The sequence below is a fragment of the Pristis pectinata genome, chromosome 23 (assembly GCF_009764475.1).
Source record: "Pristis pectinata isolate sPriPec2 chromosome 23, sPriPec2.1.pri, whole genome shotgun sequence".
NCBI lineage: Eukaryota > Metazoa > Chordata > Chondrichthyes > Rhinopristiformes > Pristidae > Pristis > Pristis pectinata.
In genome coordinates this window covers 19914976-19939437 of record NC_067427.1, presented here as the reverse complement: position 1 = coordinate 19939437, position 24462 = coordinate 19914976, and the positions used below count along the sequence as shown (strand labels likewise).

At 45.8% G+C, this 24462-nt stretch overlaps 1 protein-coding gene across 1 annotated transcript in view; it reads right to left on the bottom strand.

The window, feature by feature from the left end:
• LOC127582142 (guanine nucleotide exchange factor VAV2-like) overlaps positions 1–24462 on the bottom strand; it is a 131361-nt gene that overhangs the window by 6148 nt on the left and 100751 nt on the right. Inside the window, 9 exon segments of the mRNA XM_052037190.1 lie at positions 741–815; positions 3894–4024; positions 5202–5226; positions 6138–6157; positions 7471–7559; positions 8688–8789; positions 13524–13633; positions 20508–20640; positions 23373–23458. Of these exon segments, the coding sequence (XP_051893150.1) occupies positions 741–815; positions 3894–4024; positions 5202–5226; positions 6138–6157; positions 7471–7559; positions 8688–8789; positions 13524–13633; positions 20508–20640; positions 23373–23458 (771 nt within the window).

Here is a 24462-nt window from a genome sequence, read left to right as displayed (position 1 = left end):
TTTCATTAAATGAGAGAAACTTTCACAACTGCACAGTAGCTCAGAGTGTGGGAATCTATCACAAAAACTCACCACAAAACTCAGCACAAGATATCCTTGAGTTTGGTGCATTTGCACAATATTGGGTCAAGGTTCCTTCTCCAACATGGACTAAGTGAGGTCTTAGTTAAACACAGAGTGCAATTGTAAGTCATGGAGCTTACATGGATCAGTAAGTGATCAATGATCCACTGCAGTACAAAGTTCCACAGACAGGATCAATCTTTCCAGTGAGATACTGAGCTCCACAAAGCAGTAACAATCTTCCCAGCAATATTAATAAGCCTCACGAAGCAGTAGCAATATAGCAGAAGTAATTTTCCCACTGTGATCCTGACCACTACAGCAGACTCTCCCAATTTCATCCAATTTTTCTTATTCCATCTGAACCAGTCAGTCAAGATATCTTCTTTTCAACATCCTAAATCTTGCTGCTTTCTATATTAAGTACCATTTGTCACAATCCGCCCATGAACAAATAATGTGCATCCTTCTATAACTCCTTGGCTACTGCTATTCCTTACTTTTCTTCCCTTACAGTTTAGTTTCAACCATTCATCTGACCAGTCTATTCCGTACCATTGCATCTAGCTGTTCTGCATGGATGAAAGTCTGGGAAGATCCTCAGAGTTTGGTATCATGACTGACCCAGCCCAGAAGACGGACATGTTTCATATACCTGATGCTTTTTTTATACTTACTCGGCAGTCAACTGGACAAGGCTTCACAGATGAGCTTGGAAAACAACCAGACCTTTTGGTTTGTATTACCCTCCCCTGGAACAGACACAGATTGTTATATTGTAGGTCCTCAGTAGCGGTGAACCACAGTGAAAAGGACAAATACAGCAGAGGTACCGCTGTGAGACAAGCAGCCTTATACAAACTAAATGCCTCGCACTCACCCCAGCATACCATGCCCTCCCAACATGGTGCATGGTGGCCATCCCTAACCTGACACATCGACCATCCAACCCTTCCCCATCTCCTGCACCAGGGTATTGTCCTCAACCCTGCCCACCTTAAGCTGGCACACTAGTTCCTCCCCTTCCCATCACAGAACTGGTACATTCACCTTCCCCACTCCAACCTGACAAGTTAATCTCTCCCTCTCCTGAACCTGGCACTTTGCCCAGCAACTCCGCCCCCACGCTCCTGAGCACAGTGTGTGGAGCCCAGAAACAAAGGCTATTTAGTTCCTCAAGCCTGTTACAGCCTGAATGAGCTGGAGAATTAAATCAATTTCTCTGCATATATAGGTTAGGATAGATATGGAACCTAGAAAAATAAAATAAATACGATGGAGTGGTTAAAAAGAAATTGAAATGAGCACTGTAAGTGCAGTAAATAAATTGGCAGCAATTATATGACATAAGTGACTCAACAAAAATCTGTCTGTAAACTGAAGGGTGGGTATAGATATATTGGAGTATAATATACTTATGATAAATGGAAAGAATAAAAAAAAGGTTACAGAGAGGACATGTAGCAGGGAGGTGCAGACACAGTTACATTGGGTGTAGCTCAAAGAGTTGTTCCATGATATGACTTAGAACCACAAATGGAGGTAAGGGTGGGAGAGAGGATATCTACTTAATGATTAGAGAGAGCAGCTGGAATTACAACATCCCAAAAGATACTTTTTTGCCAGATTCTGGTGGAACCATCAGCTAGGTGCTCTTCATGGGTCAGTTCATCTCTGAATGGGGCTGCATATTGGAGCATGGAAGGCAGAGGTGAGCTGGACGTCAAATGCCGGAACATCTGACCTCTTGCTCTGCCAGGGGTGGGACACAAACGGACTCAGCTAAAGGACTGAGTGCACTTCACAACCAGCCCCACGCAAGGCTCATCTATTGTGGGCCTATCTGAATAGGGTCAATAGCTAAATTGAAAAGTGTTGGTAAGCATTTTATTTCTCTCTTTATTTACTTAATGCTTCTATTTGATTTATATTCCTTATGTGATTTTGTAAATGTAATTTTTTTAACTTTATTTAAACCCTTTTGCATTCTTGTTAAATATCTAATCTTCAGACACATTTAAACACATCTCTGTGGCCTTTGTCAGCAGTGCAGTGTCAAGAGGACATCGGGCATTCAGAAGGTGGGTGTTCAGGACCTGCTGCCTGAAGCTTCTTCACTACTCACAGATCTACTGAGGACATGCAGGGCTGCAAAAAGTGTGGCCACAGAAATAGTGTCGGAGGCAAACATGAGAAGTGAGCAAAATTGTGCATGATCTAGTCCTGTGGTAGTACTCCGCGAGTGTTTAATTATCCTGTGATTTTTGTTTAACTTGTTCAAGCACAGGGTGTGGACATTGCTGGCAAGGATAGCATTTACTTTATATCCCAAATTGCCACAGGCATTCAGAGTCAAGTAGACTAGGTCACATATAGGTCAGATCAGGATAAAAATGGCAGTTTACCTTCTGCAAAGTCCTCATGTGAACCAGATAGGTTGTTGTGTCAAAGGAAACAGACAATGTTTCAGTTCAACAACTTTTCATCAAAAAACTATCCTTGACCTGAAACAACTCAGGATCTCTGTCACTGACTTGCTCAATATTTCCAGCACTTTGTTTCATTTCAGGAAACAAGACTCTGAAGAGTGAGATGGGACCTCCAAGGAGAAGACCATCAATTGATAAATAAAAGTGGCATCGTTTCCTGTTGACGTTCACCGCAGAGAAGGTTGCGGATGAGAAGTCCTGAAGGTGTTGATTCAAGGAGTCTCAGTCTGATTACTGACACACAACAGCCGGATGACAACTAATCCTGGATATAACCCGCCAGAACTGGCCTCTTCCCTTCTCTGAGTGATAGCTCAGTCCTAACCCCAGAGTAGACAAGGGGATTTGATATGTATCTTGAATCTGTTTCAAGACACTATGGGTAGGACAAAATGCCAGTGACCTTCAGTGTCTGCCTCTTGAACTGGGCCAGCTGAACATGGAGGAGCAAGAACAGAGAACACAGGTGTTTCAATGAGTCACAAAATGCCAGTCTTGTAAATTGGGTGTCTGCCTGTAACCGTTTAAGCAGAGACTGTGGCGTTCAGAGCTTTTGGACAGGGGACAGTATTTTAGTTGTACTTGCGTCCAGTCTGTGAGGAAGGAGGGGTAGGAAGGGATGGAGGAGGGGGTGGATAATCCTCTCCATTGAGGCTGGACCTTGAATTCTGTGCGGCTCATAGAGTCAGACAGCATGGAAACAGGCCATTCGGCCCACCACATCCACACCGACCAGTGCTCTCCCGCCTGCGAGCAGATATTCTGCCTGTTCTCCACCTCATCACAACCCCAACATTCGATGGGCATGTCATGGGTCTCAGAGGTTTGACTCCACTGAATAAGGGTGAATAACCTTGGGTTTGATGAGACCTATATTCCAAACTGCAATTGTTTGATGTAACTATTTTTGATTGAGAAATACACTGGTCATACTGCAGCCCTCTAACTCAATGGAACTATTGTTCAAATTTCTACACTTCAACCATCTCCTCTGCATCTCCCTCGGGATCCTGCAAGGTATCCTGCAGCCCCTCACCATGTAACTTACCTTCTTCAGCCCGATGATTCTGTTACCCAGCACAATACAACTCATCTTGCATCCTGCCCAGTGTATTACGCACTGGGAGAATACAGTGACTGCAGCCCTGCTTGGTATTGGTATTGGTTTATTATTGTCACCTGTACAGAGGTACAGTGAAAAACTTGCCTTGCGTACCGATTGTACAGGTCAATTCATTACACAGTGCAATTACATCAGCTTCAGTCACAGACATTTCTGTATTAATCTCGGTGAGTTCAATCTCGCCTGCTTGGTTCAGTTCTTCATCAAGTGAGTCTCACCTCCCACCATGTTGAATCTGGATCTCCCTTGAGTAGTTCAATGATTTCTCCAGTCTGGAAACTGAGGACTGGTTTTCCAGTGGGTGGAGGGGGGCTGCCCTGGTAGGAACGGATCGCAAGCATTCTAGGACCTGAAAAACAAACCCACAGGAGATCCATTTCCATCACATTTCCAAATCCCAGCGAAAGCAGTGAAAGGGGCAGGATAATAGCAAGTCAATGAGGAAGCACAATCTGCATCAGTCCACTGTTCACAGACACAGAAACAGGGCACAGTGAGCACCAAGTGTAGTTTGGGGATTGGAATTTTACCTCAAAGATGTTAATTTCCTGAACCTGGTTTTGGTGAGTTTCACTTGCACAGTTACTATCAACAAAGGTTTATGGTCATTGGGAAACCACAAATGAAAGAAACTGTGTCAGCTGTGGCTCAGTGGTACCACTCATACCTGTGTCGAAGTCTGTAAATTCTGCTCCCAAGATACGAGCCCACAGTCCAGAGGGAGGAATGGGGAGGGTGGCAGAGAAGTGTTCAGGAATGCTGGGGTGGCAGAAAGAGTGCCAAGTAGGGGAGGGGAGGCGGAGAAAGAATGCCGAGGAATGGGAGGGGCTGTGAAGAAAGACTGTTCAGCAGTGGGAGGGGTGGTGGAGAGGCAGTACTATGGACATGCTGCTCTGTCAGAAGTGTGACGGTTAGGACGTGCTGCATTGTTGCAGATGCTGCATGCTCCGCTCTACCAGGTGGTATAAAAGATCCCTGGACCACTGTCCATACAAGGGCTGAGCGTTCCTCCCCATTATTTACCTCTCAGCATTAAGATTAGATAAGATATCTTTATTAGTCACATGTACATCGAAACACACAGTGAAATGCATTTTTTGCGTAGAGTGTCCTGGGGGCAGCCCGCAAGTGTCGCCACGCTTCCGGCGCCAACATAACATGCCCACAACTTCCCAACCTGTACATCTTTGAAAAGTGGGAGGAAACCGCAGCACCTGGAGGAAACTCACGCAGACACGGGGAGAACGTACAAACTCCTTCCAGACAGTGGCCGGAATTGAACCCGGGTCGCTGGCGCTGTAAAGCGTTACGCTAACCGCTACACTACTGTGCCTGCTATGTGCCTGCTAAAACAGATTAACCATTCACATATGCCACAGCTTGCTCTGTGTTGATTGACTACCACATTTTCCACTTTATAACAGTAACGGCAATTCACTTGGGCTGAATGCTTTGGCATATTTTGAAGTTTGGAAAGGTTTAAATTTGCATTGAAATTGCCTCAGCCGTGTGCTGACTGTACTTACCTGTTGTCTGCTGTTGCCCTCCATCCTGTAAGGAAGAAGAAAAGGATTATTTGTTTTGCATAAATTTCATCGATAGTTTCTTTTTATTCTGCAAACCTGTGTTGTAGCTGGTTCGTGCTGTACTGTGGCGGTGCAGCATGAGAGCCTCAGCCACCTCCAGCAGCCTCTCAGGTCCTCCATTCAATGAGTCTCAGTCTAATCACTGGTGCACAACAGCTGGATGGCAACTCATCTCTGTTTCCATGTTTTTTAACACAGAGAGTGGTGGGTGCCTGGAACACTCTGTGTGGTGGAAGCAGATATGATAGTGGCGTTTGAGGCTTTTAGATAGGCACAGGAATATGCAGGGAATGGAAGGATATGGATCATATACAGGCAGAAGGGATTAGTTTAATTTGGCATCATGGCCAGCACAGACATTGTGGGCCAAAGGGCCTGTTCCTGTGCTGTGCTTTTCTGTGTTCTATCTTGGCTTCAGTCCTCCAAAACTGATCCCTTCTCTTCCTCAAGTGATAGTTCAGTCCTGACCCCAGTATAGACAACAGGAGTTAATATGTATCTTGACTCTATTTCAAAACACTATGGGTGAGGCAAAATGCCAGCAACCTCATCTCCTAACCGGACTTTCAGCCTCTGCCAAGGTCTTCCTACGCCTTAAGCTGGGCAGACAGAGAGATGAATGTGAGTGAATTTGGGAACATGGACACGAGGAAGGGTTCAGGGAAGGTTTCTAAGTTTAGAGGGAGCATGCAGGGGCACAACGTCAGTGGGTTGCTGTTAGGACTGTTAACGCTCAGTGTCTATGGAACCCATAATCTAGTGAGATCAGTGCAGATCAATGCCTGCAGAACCTTTACCCCAGGAAGAGTCAGCAACTTGATGGGGAGAAATCTGGCAAAAAAGTAATTGGCATCTCTTCATTTCCTACTAACTTACCAGATCATCGACTGGTGTGTCTGTAAGAGGAGACAGAAAGAAAGATTTAAAACTTGCAAAGAGTTGGCACCTTGTCTTATACTTCCATTCACAACTGCCTGCCTTCACCTCTCACGGCCTTCCCTCCAGCCCACAACTTCCCTCAGTGTACTACAGGCTGCCACTAACCCACACAGCCAGCCTACACCAACCAGCACCACCCCCTCCACCCACCACTGCCCCCCTCCAATCCACCACCATTCACCTCCTCAGGTGAAGGCACATTGGAGCGATGGGTGTGGGAAACAGAAGAATGGCATGAAGTAGAGGGTCTGAATATGCCATACACCATTGTGAAGTTCAGCTCCACACAAGGCATCACCTGGTGCTGTTGCACTTTTATAAACTGCAGATAGGAAAGTTCAGGAGTCTGCATGAATCAGATCATTAGGAGTCAAAGGTGACTACACTGACAATGAACTTCACAAGTGATAAAACAACATTATAGTTCACACCGCAGATCTCCATGTCACTGGTAAGAACTGTTGGAGAATCAGCTCTCTGAAGAGTGACTGCACCTTCAGCACCCACACGCACCAAGATGACCTCCCAAGGCCACATTCCATGACTCTCAATCAGCAGCAGCTGCTGTTTCCCAAAACCCAAATGCTCATGTCAAAAGATGCAGTTCATTGAAGGAGCCACGTCGGGTGAATGTGGGCATTGTGAATCCTGCTTCTAATCCATGTCCTGGGAGGGTTTAATGGGACAGAGTAGAGGGAGCTTCACATATTATCTACTTTGTGTTGTGCTTGCCCTGAGAATATTGGAAGCTTGGTGCTTCAAGCTCAGGGAAAGTGGAATCCCCCAGAAGTTTGAAGAGCTGTGGGGGTCATAACTCCTAATGAAGCTTGCATGCTTACGCACTCAGCTTGCAGGTTCCCAAAGGTATTTTACATAAATTCATTCTATTTCATCAACCAAACTGCAATCAGAGTTTCCTTTGTGATGAATCTCTGAGTCTAGTCAATTGAGAAAGATTTGCATTTATACTGCACCCTTCATAATCTCCAAATTGTTCAAAGTGCTTTACAGCCAAATGTGCGTTTTTAAAGTGTGGTCATGGGGGAATGTTGGAAGCATGACAACCAATTTATACAAAGCAAGCTCCCATAAATGCAAATGTAAAAATGGACAGACTCTGTTTTAGTGATGTTGATTGATGAATAAGTATAGGAATGGGATAAAATGCAGATCGCAGAATAAGGGTTCCCCAGCAATGCTTGACAATAGCACAAACCTCGGAGCAGGTGCCTCTGGCACAACTAATAACTACAAGCAATGGGTTACGTACTTAACTTGCATTGTGCCGCCGTCTCCAGACATTCTTTGTGGGCTCCAGCCCCACATTTGGAACAAGTGTACCCTTGGTAAAAGATTCCTCTGCGAGAAAGGGACAAAAGAAAGAAACAAAATTTGCATATAGACTAAAACACAAATAGAAAATGCTGAGGGTGCATCAGTTACAGTAAAGAGATAACTTGATCTGTGCTCACTCAATCCAATTTAGTAGCCTCACACTCAATCTGCTTTTACTCTTGAAACACTGATGCATTGCTGTGTGTATCAGGAACGACCAATTCTTCCATCTCAAGTACAACCTTTGAGATATTCTTTCACCAGATGTTTAACGAAGAGCCCATCTGCCTTTTCATGTGAAAGTTAAGGACCAGGTATTTCAGAAAGCCTGCTGTGTTCCTCCAGCATTTTGATTTTTGCTCCAAGTTCCAGCATCTGCAGTCTCCTGTGTCTCCAGCCTGAATTATGGGCTTGAGTTTCATTGATCCCCAGAGGCAAGAATCATTTCTCAGGTCTCCTTTTCAATTAGTTACAACAAGTCAATGTAGAATTAAAAAAAAACAAGATACTGGAGGAACTCAGCAGGTCAGGCAGCATCTATGGAGCAAAACAGACAGTTGACGTTTTGGGTCGAGATCCTTCATCTGGACTGTCCACTATCTGCAGTCTCTTGTGTTGCCAAAGTACAATTACCTGCTTAATTTACACAGTGGATTCCTGACCTTCATCAGACATTTACCAGGAATCCAGCTGTGTGCAAACTGGCAGCACTATGTACTTTGGAGTAGTTAATTGCACCAGAAGGCAACACTAGCAGTTTCTCTCTGGACAAAAGAGATGTTTTACCTTTTATATTCTTAACCAGCCTTCATTATACCTCCAGTCCAACTTTGAGATATTCTGCACAGGCCACTGCTTCTATTCATGGTGTTGTCAAACCATGTGGCATGCATTGTGATGCTGCAAGGCACTTCAGCAAATGGTTCCACCATCAACTGCTCCTCAGTTCTACCCATCAGTTACTAATTAATAACTTATTAATTAATAATAATTTAATAATTATTATTCATTGTTAACTATGTCTTCATTACGGTTCCCTGGGACCATCACCCCAATGCAGTCTGAAACCCAGCCTCCATGAGGGTCACCCTACAGCTGCTCCGTGCTCCCACCCCCTCACCTTGGGGCCACACAGCTTGCTTTCAGTTTTACCTTAACAACATCCTGCAGGCTTTACAGTTTGTGAATTTGTCGAATGTTGTCATTTGGAAATTGTGATAATTTGCTGTCGCTTTCTCAGGTTTAATATTTGATCTGAAAAGGAAATTAATTTAAGTGAGAAAAGAAACATCATCAGTAGGCACTTCTTTTAAATATATAATTAAAGCTTTTTAGTTTTATTTATCCCCTCAACAGAGATGAAACTACTTCTGCAGAGCACTCAGGAGAGCAGAACTGAATGCCATGGCTGATGTGCACCGTGGTAAACCTGGGATTGGGAAGAAGTCACTCAGCTCCTATCCTGGTGTTCAGTAAGATCGTGGATGATTAACATCATATCTTCACTGACATATTTTAATCCCGTAAACCTAAACAACCTAACTCAGCAAAAATCTACCTACTTTAAACTCTAAAGTTGTGAATTAATCTCTAGGTTTTTTGTGGGGAGAGTGCCAGACTTCCACCACCTTTTGAGTTTAACGTGCTTCCTGGCAAAACCCTGGAGCAGCCTGACACTCAATTTATTGCCGTGCCCGACTGTTTTGATCTTCCTACCACAAGAATTAGATTCCCTGCATCTACTCTATCAAATCAAATCCTTTATTCAACTAGAACACCTCAAAAAGATTTTAATCTCCAGGGAGTACATTCTTAATCTATGAAAACTGTATTTGTAAGTTAACCCTCATTGTATAGGTATCATTCTGATACATCACCTACGCTGGACCCTTTCTGAGTGTTATTTGATCCTTTATTTCTGGGTCTAGCATCTCAGAAAGGATATAGCATAGGTGATGTAGTGCAGATTTATTAGAGTGGTAGTTTGAGATTAAAGTCTTTTGAGGTGTTCAAATTGAACAAATTATCTAACTTAATAGGGTAGTCAGAGGGAATCTAATTCTTCTGGCTGGAAGACCAAAGCAAGTAGCAAACTGTGAAGACATTACTGAATCATTCCCTTCGTTACAGATACTGATCACAGAGCTCCCCCTGCAAACTTCCTGGAAGAAGTGGGAGCACATCTCATTTTGCTTCATGGAGCAGACTCTGGATTGGGAGATGGTTTTGGAGGAATCTGAGGAAAATAGTGAGGCTTGCAGGTTCTTTGCCATTCGAAACCCCTCCTCAACATCCACCCCCATTGACTGCAGCAGGAGTTTCTTCAGTGCACACAACCTTGATAAGGCAGAGCATTTTATACATTGTGCCTGCAATGAGGAGACGGCTGCCACTCACCTCTCTGACTTAACTGATGGTGAAGTTGTTTCCCTACAGCAGGATCTCCTGGCCAGAGGAACATTTACCTTGCTTCCTGACCAGATTGATCACCTGTAGGACTACTGACAACACCCTTCTGATAGTTGCCGAGATGAAGTAAAGCTCCCGTCCTACAAAAACAGGCCAACAGGTATCCCAAGGTTTCCAAGAAAGTGTGTAGTGCTTTTAACACTGTGCAATTGTTAAGACCATCACATTGCAAATATATTGTCTAAAGTCACAGCAAAAAAAGTTCAGTTACATTGTCCCAATGCACCCACACCCCATGTAAACTGCTGCAATTTCCCTGAGCAGGTCCTGATCTTCCCCAGAATCCATGAAACAGGCAGCATTATTGGCAGAAGACCCATTTGCTTCCCAGTTGGAAGGATGTCCTACAGCTGCTTCATGTCTCCAAGGTTGCAGCTCCCAGGTCGTCCATGCCGGTGTGCTTCACACTGTGTGGCTATCCTGATGTCCCTGAACTGGAGGGCATCAGGCCTGCTGCTCCACCACTTTGGTTCCCATCTTAACCCATCCTGAGGCGTGTTGGCAGTATCACCAACTTCCCCCATGCTGTGCTGATTTCCCTGAAAGCAGAAGAGAGGTCCAGACATCCAAAGCCCTCCAGGCATCCCTCGCAGCCTGTAATTCCTTGAACCCTGGCACCTCAGGATCTACAAGCCTTTGTCTCCCCTGAGTGACTAGCCTACCCCAGTCCCTTGCTCTCCATCTCTGCAGCCTCTGGACTGGGTTCAGTAGTAATTGTCAGAGGTTCATTGGACTCCTCCTCCACACTGTCCTGTTGCTCTATATCCTCCTCCTCCACATGGTCCTGTCTTGCCAGGTGATGGTGGAGGTCAGAATTCTGCTCTCCTTTGGAGCAGCCGTGACTGGCGCTATGTTTCCTCCCGTCCCACTGCCTGGCCGTGGCTGTGCTTGTGAACTGGGCAGTTTTTGCGACAGTGACCTGCCTCCCCACACAGTTTGCAGCATTTGGACTCGTCTTTAGGCAGCCCTGAATTTTCTTCCAAGAAATATCAAAGTATCCACTCCAAGATATAAAAGTCTTGGAAGGTTAAGATACCTTCAGATCTAAAGCCACACCTCAAGCAAGACAAACTTCATAAATGCTCCCCTGGTGCATTTGCCTCAGAGGACATAATCTGTCGTCACATAGTGTTCCACACCCCACGTCTGTCACTACCATGGCTCTTGACCAATCTCTACCGTGCCAACTTACTGCCCAGCCGGTATAGAAGGGTGCACAATCACCAACAGCATCAAGAACCCCCTTATAGCCTTCTACCAAACCTTTCCCAGGCAAGGTCCAGGCAAGTGTGGAGGAACGAAGAGGAACTTTTAAGAGTAGTTATAGAGTCATAGAGAGAAACAACAGGGGGAACAGGCTCTTCGGCCCACCATGTCCATGCTGACCATCAAACACACATTTACACTACTCGTGCGTTAATCCCATCTTTTATACTCCTCATATTCTCATCAACTCCCCCCAGATTCTCCACTCACATGAGGGGCAATTTACAGTGGCCAATTAACCTACCGACCCATATGTTTTTGGGATGTAGGAGGAAACCTGAGCCCCCAGGGGTGGAGACCCACGTGGTCACAGGGAGAACATGTAAACTCCACACAGACAACACCGGAGGACAGGATTGAACCCGAGTCACTGGAGGTGTGAGGCAGCGGTTCTGCTATCTGAGCCACCCAATTAATCTATATTCATCTTAATCAGCACATGTTTTACCGTATTAGGTTATGCATCTAAGTTTCTGATGCTCACAGTCAGAAAGAAGTGCTAAGTATCTTGTCAGCTGTGAATACTTATTACATAGAAACATAGAAAAACTACAGCACAATTCAGGACCTTCGGCCCACAAAGCTGTGCCGAACATGTCCCTACCCTAGAAATTACTAGGCTTACCCATAGCCCTCTATTTTTCTCAGCTCCATGTACCTATCCAACAGTCTCTTAAAAGACCCTATCGTATCCGCCTCCACCACCGTTGGCGGCAGCCCATTCCACGCACTCACCACTCCGAGTAAAAAACTTACCCCTGACATCTCCTCCATACCTACTCCCCAGCACCTTAAACCTATGTCCTCGTGTGGCCACCATTTCAGCCCTGGGGAAAAGCCTCTGACTATCTACCCTATCAATACCTCTCATCATCTTATATACCTCTATCAGGTCCCCCTTCATCCTCCGTCGCTCCAAGGAGAAAAGGCCGAGTTCCCTCAACCTACTTTCATAAGGCATGCTCCACATTCCAGGCAGCATCCTAGTAAATCTCCTCTGCACCCTTTCTATGGCTTCCACATCCTTCCTGTAGTGAGGCGACCAGAACTGAGCACAGTACTGCAAGTGGGGTCTGACCAGGGACCTATACAGCTGCAACAACACCTCTCGGCTCCTAAATTCAATTCCCCGATTGATGACGAACAATACACCATATGCCTTCTTAACCACAGAGTCAACCTGCGCAGCTGCTTTGAGCGTCCGATGGACTCAGACCCCAAGATCCCTCTGATCCTCCACACTGCCAAGAGTCCTATCATTAAGACCATATTCTGCCATCATATTTGACCTACCAAAATGAACCACTTCACACTTATCTGGGTTGAACTGCATCTGCCACTTCTCATCCCAACTTTGCATCCTATCTATGTCCCTCTGTAACCTCTGACAGCCCTCCAAACTATCCACAACACCCCCAACCTTTGTGTCATCCGCAAACTTATGGTTATTATGGTTACATAGGATCTAGTGCAATATATTTAAATTATGTTTACCATCCATAGCACATTGCAGTGTAATCACTTCATGATAAGTGAAGCTCAGCTGTCAAGCAAGACCTGCAGTATACAGAGGATACAATTTCCCCAAAAAATCTTACATAAATCCTTAAAATTATCAGAAAAGCAAAAATCTGAAACAATCACCAGATTAAACATTTGAAAAAGACCTGAAGAGAAAAATAAATTAGCTTTGACCGGAACACACAATCTGAAACCTAACTGCATTAGCAGGGCACTCTGAAACATTAAACCAAAACAAGCCCTACCCATGAATGTTGCTGGGGCGTGCCCTCTTTTCAAATGGCATGCTTCCCATTCGATCACTTTGAAAAGTTGCTCACCTTCCCTCCATCCATTAATTTTCCAGCACTCCTGGGTTTTAAAGCCAACATTCCATTAGCCTTCGTAAATATGCTTTGCAACTATACACTAGCTTTCAGTCATTACTGTTCTTGAAAATCCTAAATTTCTGCTTTGTCACAGCTGAAAATGCCCCACCTTTACCTAGGAACCCCACCTGCCACAGTTATTCCTACTCATGTTCTGCATCAATGTCCAACGCACTGGGGGAGGAGAGAATTCTGGTTTTCATTTCTAATGATAGAATAGAACGATTCATGGACGTCACTCAAGCCTGATTTCAAAAGTTAAATTTCAGTTCAGAATAACCAGTGCAGTGACCTTTGAAAAACAGCCCACTATAACATCTTGTGCAGCTTATTGCATCAGCCAAGAGGCTGTTCAGAGACTTACAGTGCCATTTCAAACTGTTCCATCCACTTCCTCTTCATATCCTCTGTTTTACAGAACAGCTGGAACCCTTGTTTGCCCTGAAGGTGAATCAAATAAAATGCGTAGGACCACTGAAAAACAGAAAAGCAAAGTCCCTCAGTTATAAACACAGAGAAACAAGGTCACGCACTGAGCCCTCAAACTTAGCCTTGCTGAAGACCAAATACCCAATGAGGGGCAACTCATTCAATAAAGGGCAACTACTGAGGGGAATTACTGAGAAATAAAGTCACATTACTTCTCCTATTTCATTTTATTTATTCATTTTTCACAACCTGGGAGTTATTAGCAAGGTCACAATTTATTACCCATTCCTGATTGCCCCTGACACAGTGGTGAGCCGCTGCCTTGAACTATTGCAGTCCTTGTGAGGGTTGGGTTGTGAGTTCCAGGACCTAGATCCAGCAACAATCACGGACCAGTGATAGATTTCCAAATCAGGATGGTGTCTGTTTTAAGAGGAACCTGCAGATAGTGCTGTTCCTTTGCACCTGCTGCCCTTGTACTTCTTGGCAGTAGAAGTTATCATCTTGAGAGCTGGTGTCAGAGTAGCCTAGGTGTGTAAGTTCAGTGCATTATGTAAATGGTACACACTGCAGTCACTGTGCACTGGTGCTGAAAGGCAATGAAAGTTTAGGGTGGTTGATGGGGTACCAATCAAGTGGTTTGCTTTGTCCTGTATTGATATTCTTGAGAGTTATTGCAGCTGCACTCATCCAGACAAGTGGAGAGTACTTCTTCATATTCCTGACTTATGCTTAAAGGTGGTGAAAAGGCTTGGGGTCTCTGGAGGCTAGATGCTGCTACAGGATTACCAGCCCCCAATCTGTTCTTGTAGCCATGGTATTTATGTGGCTGCTCCAGTTGAGATTCTGGTCAATGGTGGCCCCCCCCCCCCCCCCACCACACCCCCAGGTGTTGATAGTGGGGGACTCAATGACGGTAACGCCATGGAATGTCAAGAGTTGGTAGTTAGACACTTTTCTTGGAGATGGCACTTTTGGTGGCACAAATGTTACTTGCCTGTGACTACATGTTGTTTTAGTCTTGCTGTATGTCAGCTTGGACTTCATTTGCTGAGGAGTTGCAAACAGAATTGAATCAACAAATATCCCCACTTCTGATCTGACGGAATAAAGAACATTGGTGAAACAGCTGAAGGTGGATGGGCTTAGGATGCCCCAAGGATGTCCTAAGGATGTCCTGAGGCTGGGATGACTGACCCACAAGGACCACAACCATCTTCCTTTGTGCAAGGATTGACTCCAACTAAAAGACATATTTGTCCTTTGCCATTGATTTCAGCTTTACCAGGACTCATTGATGCCACACTTGGTCAAACGCTGCCTTGGTGTCAAGGGCAGTCACTTTCACCTCATCTCCAAAATTCCAAGGTCGTGATGAGATTTGGAACTTAGTTGTTCTGGTGAAACCCAAACTGGGCATTTGTGAGCAGGTTACTCCTGACAAAGTACTACCTGACAGAACTGTTGATGACACCTTGCATCACTTTGTTGATAACTGAGAGTACACTGATTGGACAGTAACTAGCCAGAATGGATTTGTCCTGCTGCTGTGAACAGGACATACCTGGGCAATTTTCACACTATCCAGTAGATGCCAATGTGGTGTCTGGATTAGAACTTGGCCAGAGATATAGGTCCTTAGTTGTCTGGTCCTACAGGTAACCATTACCTTAAGCTATTTCTTGATGTCAGGTGAAATGACTTGAAATGGCTGAAGATGAGCTTTGATAGTGGGATTTCCGGAGGAAGCGGAGATGGATCATCCACTCGGCATTTCTGGATGAACGTGACTGCAAATGATTCAGTTTGGACTTCAACACTGACAGGCCAGGACCCACCATTGTTGAGCATCCTCCTTCTGTACACCACGACTAGATAGAACCATACAGCACAAAACAGGCCCTTTGGCCCACCATGTGGTGGGTCTGCAGAGCTTTGGTCTGATCCATTGGTTGTGAGATCACTTAACTGTCTACTGCATGTGGTTTTTACTGTTTAGCGTGTTGCAGCTTCTCCAGGCTGGCACCTCAGCATTTTCAGGTGAGCCTGATGTTGCTCCTGTCTTGCCCTTCTGCAGCTCTCATTGAACCACAGTTGATCCCCTGGCTTAATAGCAGTGGTAGAGTGAGAGATAGAGCAAGCCATGAAGTTACAGATTGTGATGTCTTGGAGCACCTCATGGATGCCCGTTCCATTTAGCACAAATGTAGTGTCACACAATACAATGGAGGGTGTGAAAATGTGACTTTATGTCCACAAGATCCATGCAGTGCTCAGTTCTACTGATAATATCATGGATGGGTGCATTTGCTACAAGTAGACTAAAAGAACATGGTCAAGTGGATTTATCCCTTGTGTTGGTTCAGTGACTACTTGCCACAGACACAGTCTGGCAGCCATGTCCCTCAGCACCCAGCCAAAGTCAAGCTTATTGTCATGTATGCACAGGTGCAATGAGAAACTTCCTTGCAGCAGCATCACAGACACATAGCATCACATAAGCAGCATTCACAAGAAAAACATAAATTAAACATAAATTATATACGTTTTACAACAAAGAACACAATTACAAGAACAGAATTAGAACAAAATAAAATAAAGTCCATTTTAGTGCAGTGATCAAAATAGTCATAGCATTGCTAAACTGTAGTGATTATGGTTGTGCCGGTTGGTTCAAGAACCAAATGGTTAAGGGGAAGTAGCTGTTCTTGAAGCTGGTGGTGTGGGACTTCAGGCTCCTGTACCTCCTGCTTGATGGTAGCTGCAAGAAGACATCATGGCCTGGATGGTGGGGATCTTCGATGGTGGATGTTACCTACTTGAGGCAGCGCCTCCTGTAGATACTACTGATGGTGGGGAGGGATGTGCCGGTAATGCATTGGGCTGAGTTCACAACTCTCTGCAGCTTCTTACATTCCTGCACATTTGAATTGCTGTACCAGACCATGATGCAACCAGTCAAGATGGTCAACTTGGTCTGTGCTGGTCCTCTTAGTGATGAACTGTGAAGTCCCCCACCCTAAGAACATCGTGTGTCCTTGCTTCTTCCAGTACTTCTTCCAAGTGTTTGTCATCACAGGAGTGATACGTGCAAGATACGATTCCATGACTATGACTATTTCAGGCTGCACTTGACTAGTCCATGGGATTGCTCTTCCAATTTCGATCCAGTCCAGGTGTTGGAGAGGTGGGATTTGCAACGTTGACTGGGTTGGGAGCAACTCTTCCCTGTCTGAATTGAGTGCTGACGTTGACGCCGGGTGGTCTTCCTGTTGTTCTTTCTGTTTGAACTCAGCAGTAATGGTACACAGAACGACTTGCTAAGCCACTTCACAAGTCATTTGTGGGCCTGGAGTTACATACAAGCCAGACTGGGTTAGGATGGTGGATTTCCCTCTCCTCATAGATGATAGTGAAGCAGATGGGCTTTAACCATAATCTGATTGTTCTTGAAGTCATCATGACTAGGTCACGTCGTTGTTTTTCTAAATTCCATAATGTTATCTGAATTTCTATTTCATACCTGCCATGGTGAGACTTCAACTCGGGTCTCTGGATTGTTAGCCCAGGCATCTGGGTTCTTGGTTTCTGCACCATTGCTGCAGCCAAATATCTTCATACAGAACCTCACTCCTTCAGACTGAACCTCCTTCAATTTTGCTGCAGTCTCCAATTTTCTATCCTGTACTGACACCCTGGCATCATAAATATTTTTGCTCTAACCTCCTAGCCTCAGAGTGATCCCTTGGTCATAAATATAGATCCACCTTGATCTTGCCACTCACCACTGGACACACCAGCCTACTCCCTCTGCACCCACTTTTTGGTCCCAGCCCCAATGGATACAACTTCCACTTATTTGCCTGACTGAGCTAATGGTGACTGTTTAACCTAGACCAAGCAGCTGGTTACCAGGGAAACATTTGCTCATTGATCATTTGGGCTTGTGGTTTTCAGGTTGCTATGTTGATGAGTCAGGTTGTACAGTTAGACCCAGTGGATGAGTACACTTAGCCCGGGAAGCTGCTCAGTACGATACACGGAGCTGAAGAAATGTGTTGTCACTTTTTGACTACAATTTCCAGCTGTCATTCCTGCCCTTTCCCATTAGTTATTCTTTCCTTGTTATGTAACACTCTGCCATTTTGTTGGAATCACCCTTTCCATTCACACTCCAGATTAGGATATTATGAGTTGCCTGCAATATAAAAAGCCACTGTTAACTAGTAACAGCAGATTTGTGGTTAGGCTGAGAACTCTCCCTTGGTCCAGACTCTCCCGGATGCTCCAAAGAGTCAAATTCTTTCCCTGCTTGAACAGCTGGGAGAAGCACACGCAGTAATTAATTTCAGCTGTGGAAGACCAGAGTCCAGACAAGGATCCCAGATCCAGCGGAGCACAAAGCATTAACACTAAACAGTCACCTGGCAACTATCAACAGGTAAGCATTTGCCTCATAACCAGCCCACATGATAACACCTTACCCAGCAACCAGCAGCCCAATCTATCAGTCCATAATCAGCAGCCCAAACTATCAAGTACACACAGTCCTTGTTATGCACAAGGGATACGGGCAAGGACTTTCCACACATGAAACAACCCACAGATACTCCTCAGGCCCTTTCCTATGTAAAAGCTTTAACACGAGTGGCCATCTCATGTTCCTAATCACAGCTGTGGAAGCTTTAAACGTATTTTGGTGGTGGTGGTGGAAGGGGAGATGCCTCGCTGAGATTCTCCCTCGTCTCCACAACAACCTTCATCCTAACGATCTCTGTGAATCGAGGCCTCTCATGTCACATAGCCCAACTCGTACTGCTGGTGATATACTTTTGGAGCCATGTTGTTGCTTTGCTTGAAGTGAGACTACAAAGATTTCCAGGTGTTGTACCTTTCATTCAGAGCTCAGACCTGCTCCCAGTCCTGTTCCTAATTAGGGTAAAGGTGAACGTATGGTTCACTGGGAATCTCCAGGCAGAAGTTACCCTACTACTCCAGACACCACAGGAGAGGGCTCTGGAGGACCTTTTGGTGTTTACTGACATTGCCACCAACAGTCTGAACTTGTGAGTACATGGAGAGCAAGTCAGCAGATTAACAAGGACATGTGGAGTAAGCACTCGCTCAACAACTATCACCCAGTAACGAGTCACGCAAACTATCACCTCAGGCAAATGGTCACCTGATAACCAGAACTAACTGTCTCCAGGTAAGTGCTCACCCAGTCACCGACACCCTCAACTATCAACTGTAAATGTTCACCTAGCAACCAGTTGGCCAAAGTAGGCAACCAACCAGCAGCCTAAAGTTTCACCACAAAACAAATATTCAGTAATGAGTAAAGAAAGCTATCACCCTGGATAAACATTTGTCCAGTAATCAGCAGCATAAACAATCATTAGTTAAACATTTCCTGGTAACCATTAGGACAACCTACCACCAGTAAACATTCTACCAGTAACTATCAACACAGATCATTAGCAGGTAAATCAGACATATCAGGTAAATACACATGTTGCCATAAACTATCGAGGTATGACACTCAGGCTCCAGATGCCATTTCATAAAGGAGGTTAAAAGCACTGTCCTAGGGTTGCTTCCTCTGATCCATTCTTCTGCTTATCAAATATTTTCTTTTATTAAATATTAGAGCTCGAGCCAGCAAATATAGCAGTAAAATCCAGGGACACCGGCTCAGAGCAGCTGGTTAATTAAAACCAATATTTAATAGGGAGAGAATATGGAGCCCACAAGTATTTCTCAGCAGATTACTTGCAACTACTCACCATTTTCCCATGGGACTAGGAAGCATGAAAGAACACAGCAGAGAAATCAGTCAGCATGGTGCTGGATTTAACAAACATGAAAAATAAATGAGATTGATCATAGGTTTTACTCTGCTCAGGATTCTCTTATTTACTCTGTCATATAACATTGCCCAAGATGCCAAATAAAACTAGTGACAACTCTCTTGGGATTTGTCCCATTTGGCAGGTTACGGAGTAAAACAGTTCAGGGAGATCCATCACCTTATTTCACATTCAGAAGGGGCCTGCAACTGATCTGCAAGGGGAAGGTGGGGAAGTGCGATGGTGATGGAAGGGAGGAACTGCGTACGAAGGGGAGGGGCAAGGGGAATGTACAGAAAGGAGCATGGGATTAGGGGAGGGCTGTCAATGATGGGAAGGGGGCTCAGGGGATTGGGAAAGGGCTGCGAAAGATAAGGGAGATGTTGTGTTTGATGGTAAGGGGCTGTTCAGGCTATCATAGAAAGCCATGGGTGGAGAGGTGTGGATAAACCAGCCTAAACTAAAGCGTAAAAACTTAATGAGTGGGTTGGGAATGGGTGGTGTTGAACCAGTTTCTATTATAAGATATCTTTATTAGTCACATGTACATCGAAACACACAGTGAAATACATCTTTTGCATAGAGTGTTCTGGGGGCAACCCGCCAGCGTCGCCACGCTTCTGGCACCAACATAGCATGCCCACAACTTCCTAACCTGTATGTCTTTGGAATGTGGGAGGAAACCAGAGCACCCAGAGGAAACCCATGCAGACACAGGGAGAACGTACAAACTCCTTACAGACAGCGGCGGGAATTGAACCTGGGCTGCTGGCACTGTAATAGCATTACGCTAACCACTGCAGCACCCAACACTGATGTGGTTTAAATTCCAATTCTGAAGGTATTTCTCCACTTTAAGGGCAATCGGCACTGATTGGAGCCCAGGTTTCAGTCACAGGAGGCATGTACCTTCAATCTCACTCATGCACAAACAAGCACAATCTATCTACACACGTTCTTATGAGCTTTTAACAGACCTGGAAGCAAGTATTTCATCACCCCAATAACACTGCAGCTTAATGAAAACTGCCTGTTGGAATGCAATATCGTGAGCTCACAGGCACAGTTACCTTTCTCAAATCCTTGTTATTCATGGGGTCATCAGTCATTTTATGAGTCTGTAGATCAATCGTCTCTTTCAGTTCATAGTTGTAACCTTTCCGCTTACATACAATCACCGCCTTATCAAAGAGGAACAGGTACCTGGAACACAAACAGCAACACTCCAGTAATACTCAGCTCCAACAGGGCTGCACATGCTTCTCACGCACACAAGTCAAAAAGACAAGACAATACAGCTTAGCACCTCCACTTGCAAAGCACTAATTCAATACGTTCATAGGGATCAGCTCTGCTGGGGTACAGGTTCCCTGGGCACTGGTTCACACTGGTGGATGCTCCATAGGAATCAAATTCCTGGTGTCCATTCTTCCACAGACTCTGCATCCTCACTGGGGAAGGGGTTCTTGGGATCCTGATCCTCATATGTATGGGCTGAATGTCCTTCTATTTCCCGTGTTGCTCTAGGTTATTCGTCAATACACATCGCTAAAACCAATGAAATGGTCAGTTATTCCTTTGATGCTGGTGGGATCTTGCTGTGTGAAGTACTTGTCACATTTTTGACTGGAGAGAGTGAGAACATGACAGAGGTACCTCACTGGTTCCAAAGAGGTAGTGAAAAGCAGAACAGTGACGCAGGGCTTCTCTTCAGACTGAAAAACATGTAAATCAACAGTCTCCAGGGAGAACACAACACCTTGATCATTGGCCCCTGACCCCAACACAATCCAGGACAGCTAAACACCTTGAACCTGACCTGACCCGGGGCAGATTCACATCTCAATTGCCGACCTGGGCAGCTCAACCAGGTGGCCGGCAGACAGCTGAACCTCTGAGCTGCAGGTTGACCCCAACCTGGGACAAACCAGTTCCTGAGCCCGGTCCCAGGTTAGTTCAGCAGTGTATTTCCCAAGCCTGTCCCCAACCTGAAAAACCTGATGATGCTGGAGGAAGTCAGCAGGCCAGGCAGCATCCGTGGAGAAAAACAGGCGGTCAACGTTTTGGGTCAGACCTGAAGAAGGGTCCTGACCCGAAACGTTGACTGCCTGCTTTTCTCCACGGGTGCTGCCTGGCCTGCTGACTTCCTCCAGCATCATTGTGTTTTTTATCTAAATTCCAGCATCTGCAGTCCTTTGTTTCTCTGTCTGCGACCTGACACTGGACAGTTTATTACCCCAAATCAACACCTCAATCTGACCCCAAATCACATCAAACTGAACTTCCGAGTTTTTCTCTGGACATTTAACACCAACTTTCTAATGCTGCACAGCTCAACGATGAGGCTCTATTATCAGACAATTACTTGGCTCTCAATCCCAGATCTGAGTTATCTTGGCATCCAACCATCCGAGACCCTACCACTGACAAAATGGGTTCAACACCCCAATCCTGTCACTCTACACCTAGGGAACTCCACCCCCAGGGAAGTCCACCCCCAACCCCAGACCCAGACCCAGGGAGCTCCACACCTGACCCCAGACCCAGGGAGCTCCATCCCTGATTCCCCCCATCCCAGACCCAAGGAGTCCCACACCCAACCCCAGACCCAGGGAGCCTCACACCCAACCCCCAACCCCGGGAGCTCCACCCCCAACCCCAGACCCAGGGAGCCCCACACCTGACCCCTGATCCAGGGAGCTCCACACCTAACCCCTGACCCCAGACCCAGGGAGCTCCTCACCCCAACCCCCGATCTCAGACCCAGGGAGTCCCACACCCAACCCCAGACCCAGGGAGTCCCACACCTAACCCCAGACCCAGGGAGCCTCACACCCAACCCCCAACCCCGGGAGCTCCACCCCCAACCCCAGACCCAGGGAGCCCCACACCTGACCCCTGATCCAGGGAGCTCCACACCTAACCCCTGACCCCAGACCCAGGGAGCTCCTCACCCCAACCCCCGATCTCAGACCCAGGGAGCTCCACACCTGACCCCAGACCCAGGGAGCTCCATCCCTGATTCCCCCCATCCTAGACCCAAGGAGCTCCACACCTGACCCCAGACCCAGGGAGCTCCATCCCTGATTCCCCCCATCCTAGACCCAAGGAGCTCCACACCCTGACCCAGACCCAGGGAGCTCCAGACCCAGGGAGCCCCACACCCCGACCCCAGACCTTGGGAGCTCCACCCCCGACCCCAGACCCAGGGAGCCCCACACCTGACCCGGAAGCTCCACCCCCTGACCCCAGACCCAGGGAGCCCCACACCCCGACCCATGAGCCATTCATCACACAAGGACATAAGAATTAGAAGCAGGAGTGGACTATTCGGTCCTTTGTGCCTCCTGCCCAATTCAGAAAGATCAGGGCTGATCAGTTATCTAGGAATCACTTTCCATCATAATCCCCATATCTCTCAATTCCCTTACTATCTAAAAATCAATCAACCTCAGTCCTGATACACTGTGAGTGATCCACCATGGCACTCTGGGGTAGGAACTTCCAACGATTCACCATTCTCAGATGCAAGAAACATTTTTTGCATCTCTTCTGAATTGCCAACAACTTATTTTCAGACGAGACCCTCTGGATGACAACTTTCAATCCCTCACCATTTAAAAACATACTTTGCCTTCCAGTTCCCTCCATCAAAGCTCAAACCCTGTCGCCAGGGGTGGAACAACACCCTGACTGCAAGTCAGGGCAGCTTCACTGATGGTTCCATCCCCAATCCTGGGAATATTAAAAACCTAACCATATCTGGGCAAGAGTAATCCCTCACAGAGAGCTTAACCCTTACTCAGGGTAGGAAATGGGCTGTTAAGTGACCAAAGTTAAATGGGAGGGGATCATTTAACACCTTTATCTCCCTGACCTAGGGTAGCTCAGGCTTCATCTGCCACACTCAACATGGTCACCTTCGACATACTCACCGATCCTGTTTTGTTCTGTTAACTGTGGAACAGACCTTCAATTCACCATCAATCTTTGGTCTCCCGTAATTTGCCAGTGACGTTTGCTGTGAAAACGAAACCTGTTCTCAGATAAATTTTAACTTCCATGGACTCCTAAGAAACCCCAAAATCTGCAACTCTTGATCTTCACTCCTTGGTAAACTCCCATCCCCCCCACCAAAACAAATAAAATCCCAAACCTCTCCCCCCAAAGAACTTTGACTCCCAGATATTCAGCAACACAAAAAGTCTTCAGTCCCCAACAAACCCCAAGATTTCAATATACACTCTTTAAAAATCAACTTCAATATTTAACCCAACATCAGTATTTAGCTGCCGAAAGATACTGGCAACTTAACAAATCCCAGTCTTCAAAGAAACCTGATCCCTAAAGGCAAACCAACCACATAAAAAATTTCCCCCAACCCTATAAAACTAAAGGCCCCTATTACACTGACTATAGCAACACATTGCAGAAGCCCTCAATTAGTACGACCCCTTGTAGGAAGCCAACAAGTCATCAAGCTAGGGCTGGTGAGTCAGCCTGCCAGGGTCAATGAGTCACTTTATCCTCTTGGGCACATGATTTATTGAGAGGTCAAGGTGATATTAAGATTCTCCATGAAAGAAACACCTTGGGGTATTCCGGTCATTGACTGAAACCAGACACAGTGATTGCTGTGCTAATTCAAAGTGTCCATTTGGAAGTGTGGAATTTGCAAACAATTTTGGGGCTAACTGATGTTAGCATGATTCAAATTCATCTGGAAATGCTGAATCCTGAGTCAGATACCGATTATCTGCAATTCTCCTGGAGGTACAAGTAACCTGTACCTTTAACTCGACGGAAATATCGAGTGCACACGCTGGAAGAGCAGCAAACACAGATGATTCACGCATTAACAGGGAACCCAGGTTCACCAATGTGACTGGAGGGTATATTGATGGTGGAGGTAGAGCAAGAGGGCAAGGAATATCCTCTTCTCTATTCTCATAGAGGCAGCTAATGTGGCAGAAGTGTGAGATTACTTGAGAGTGAACACCCAAGAGTCCCGGCCTCAGAATGTGG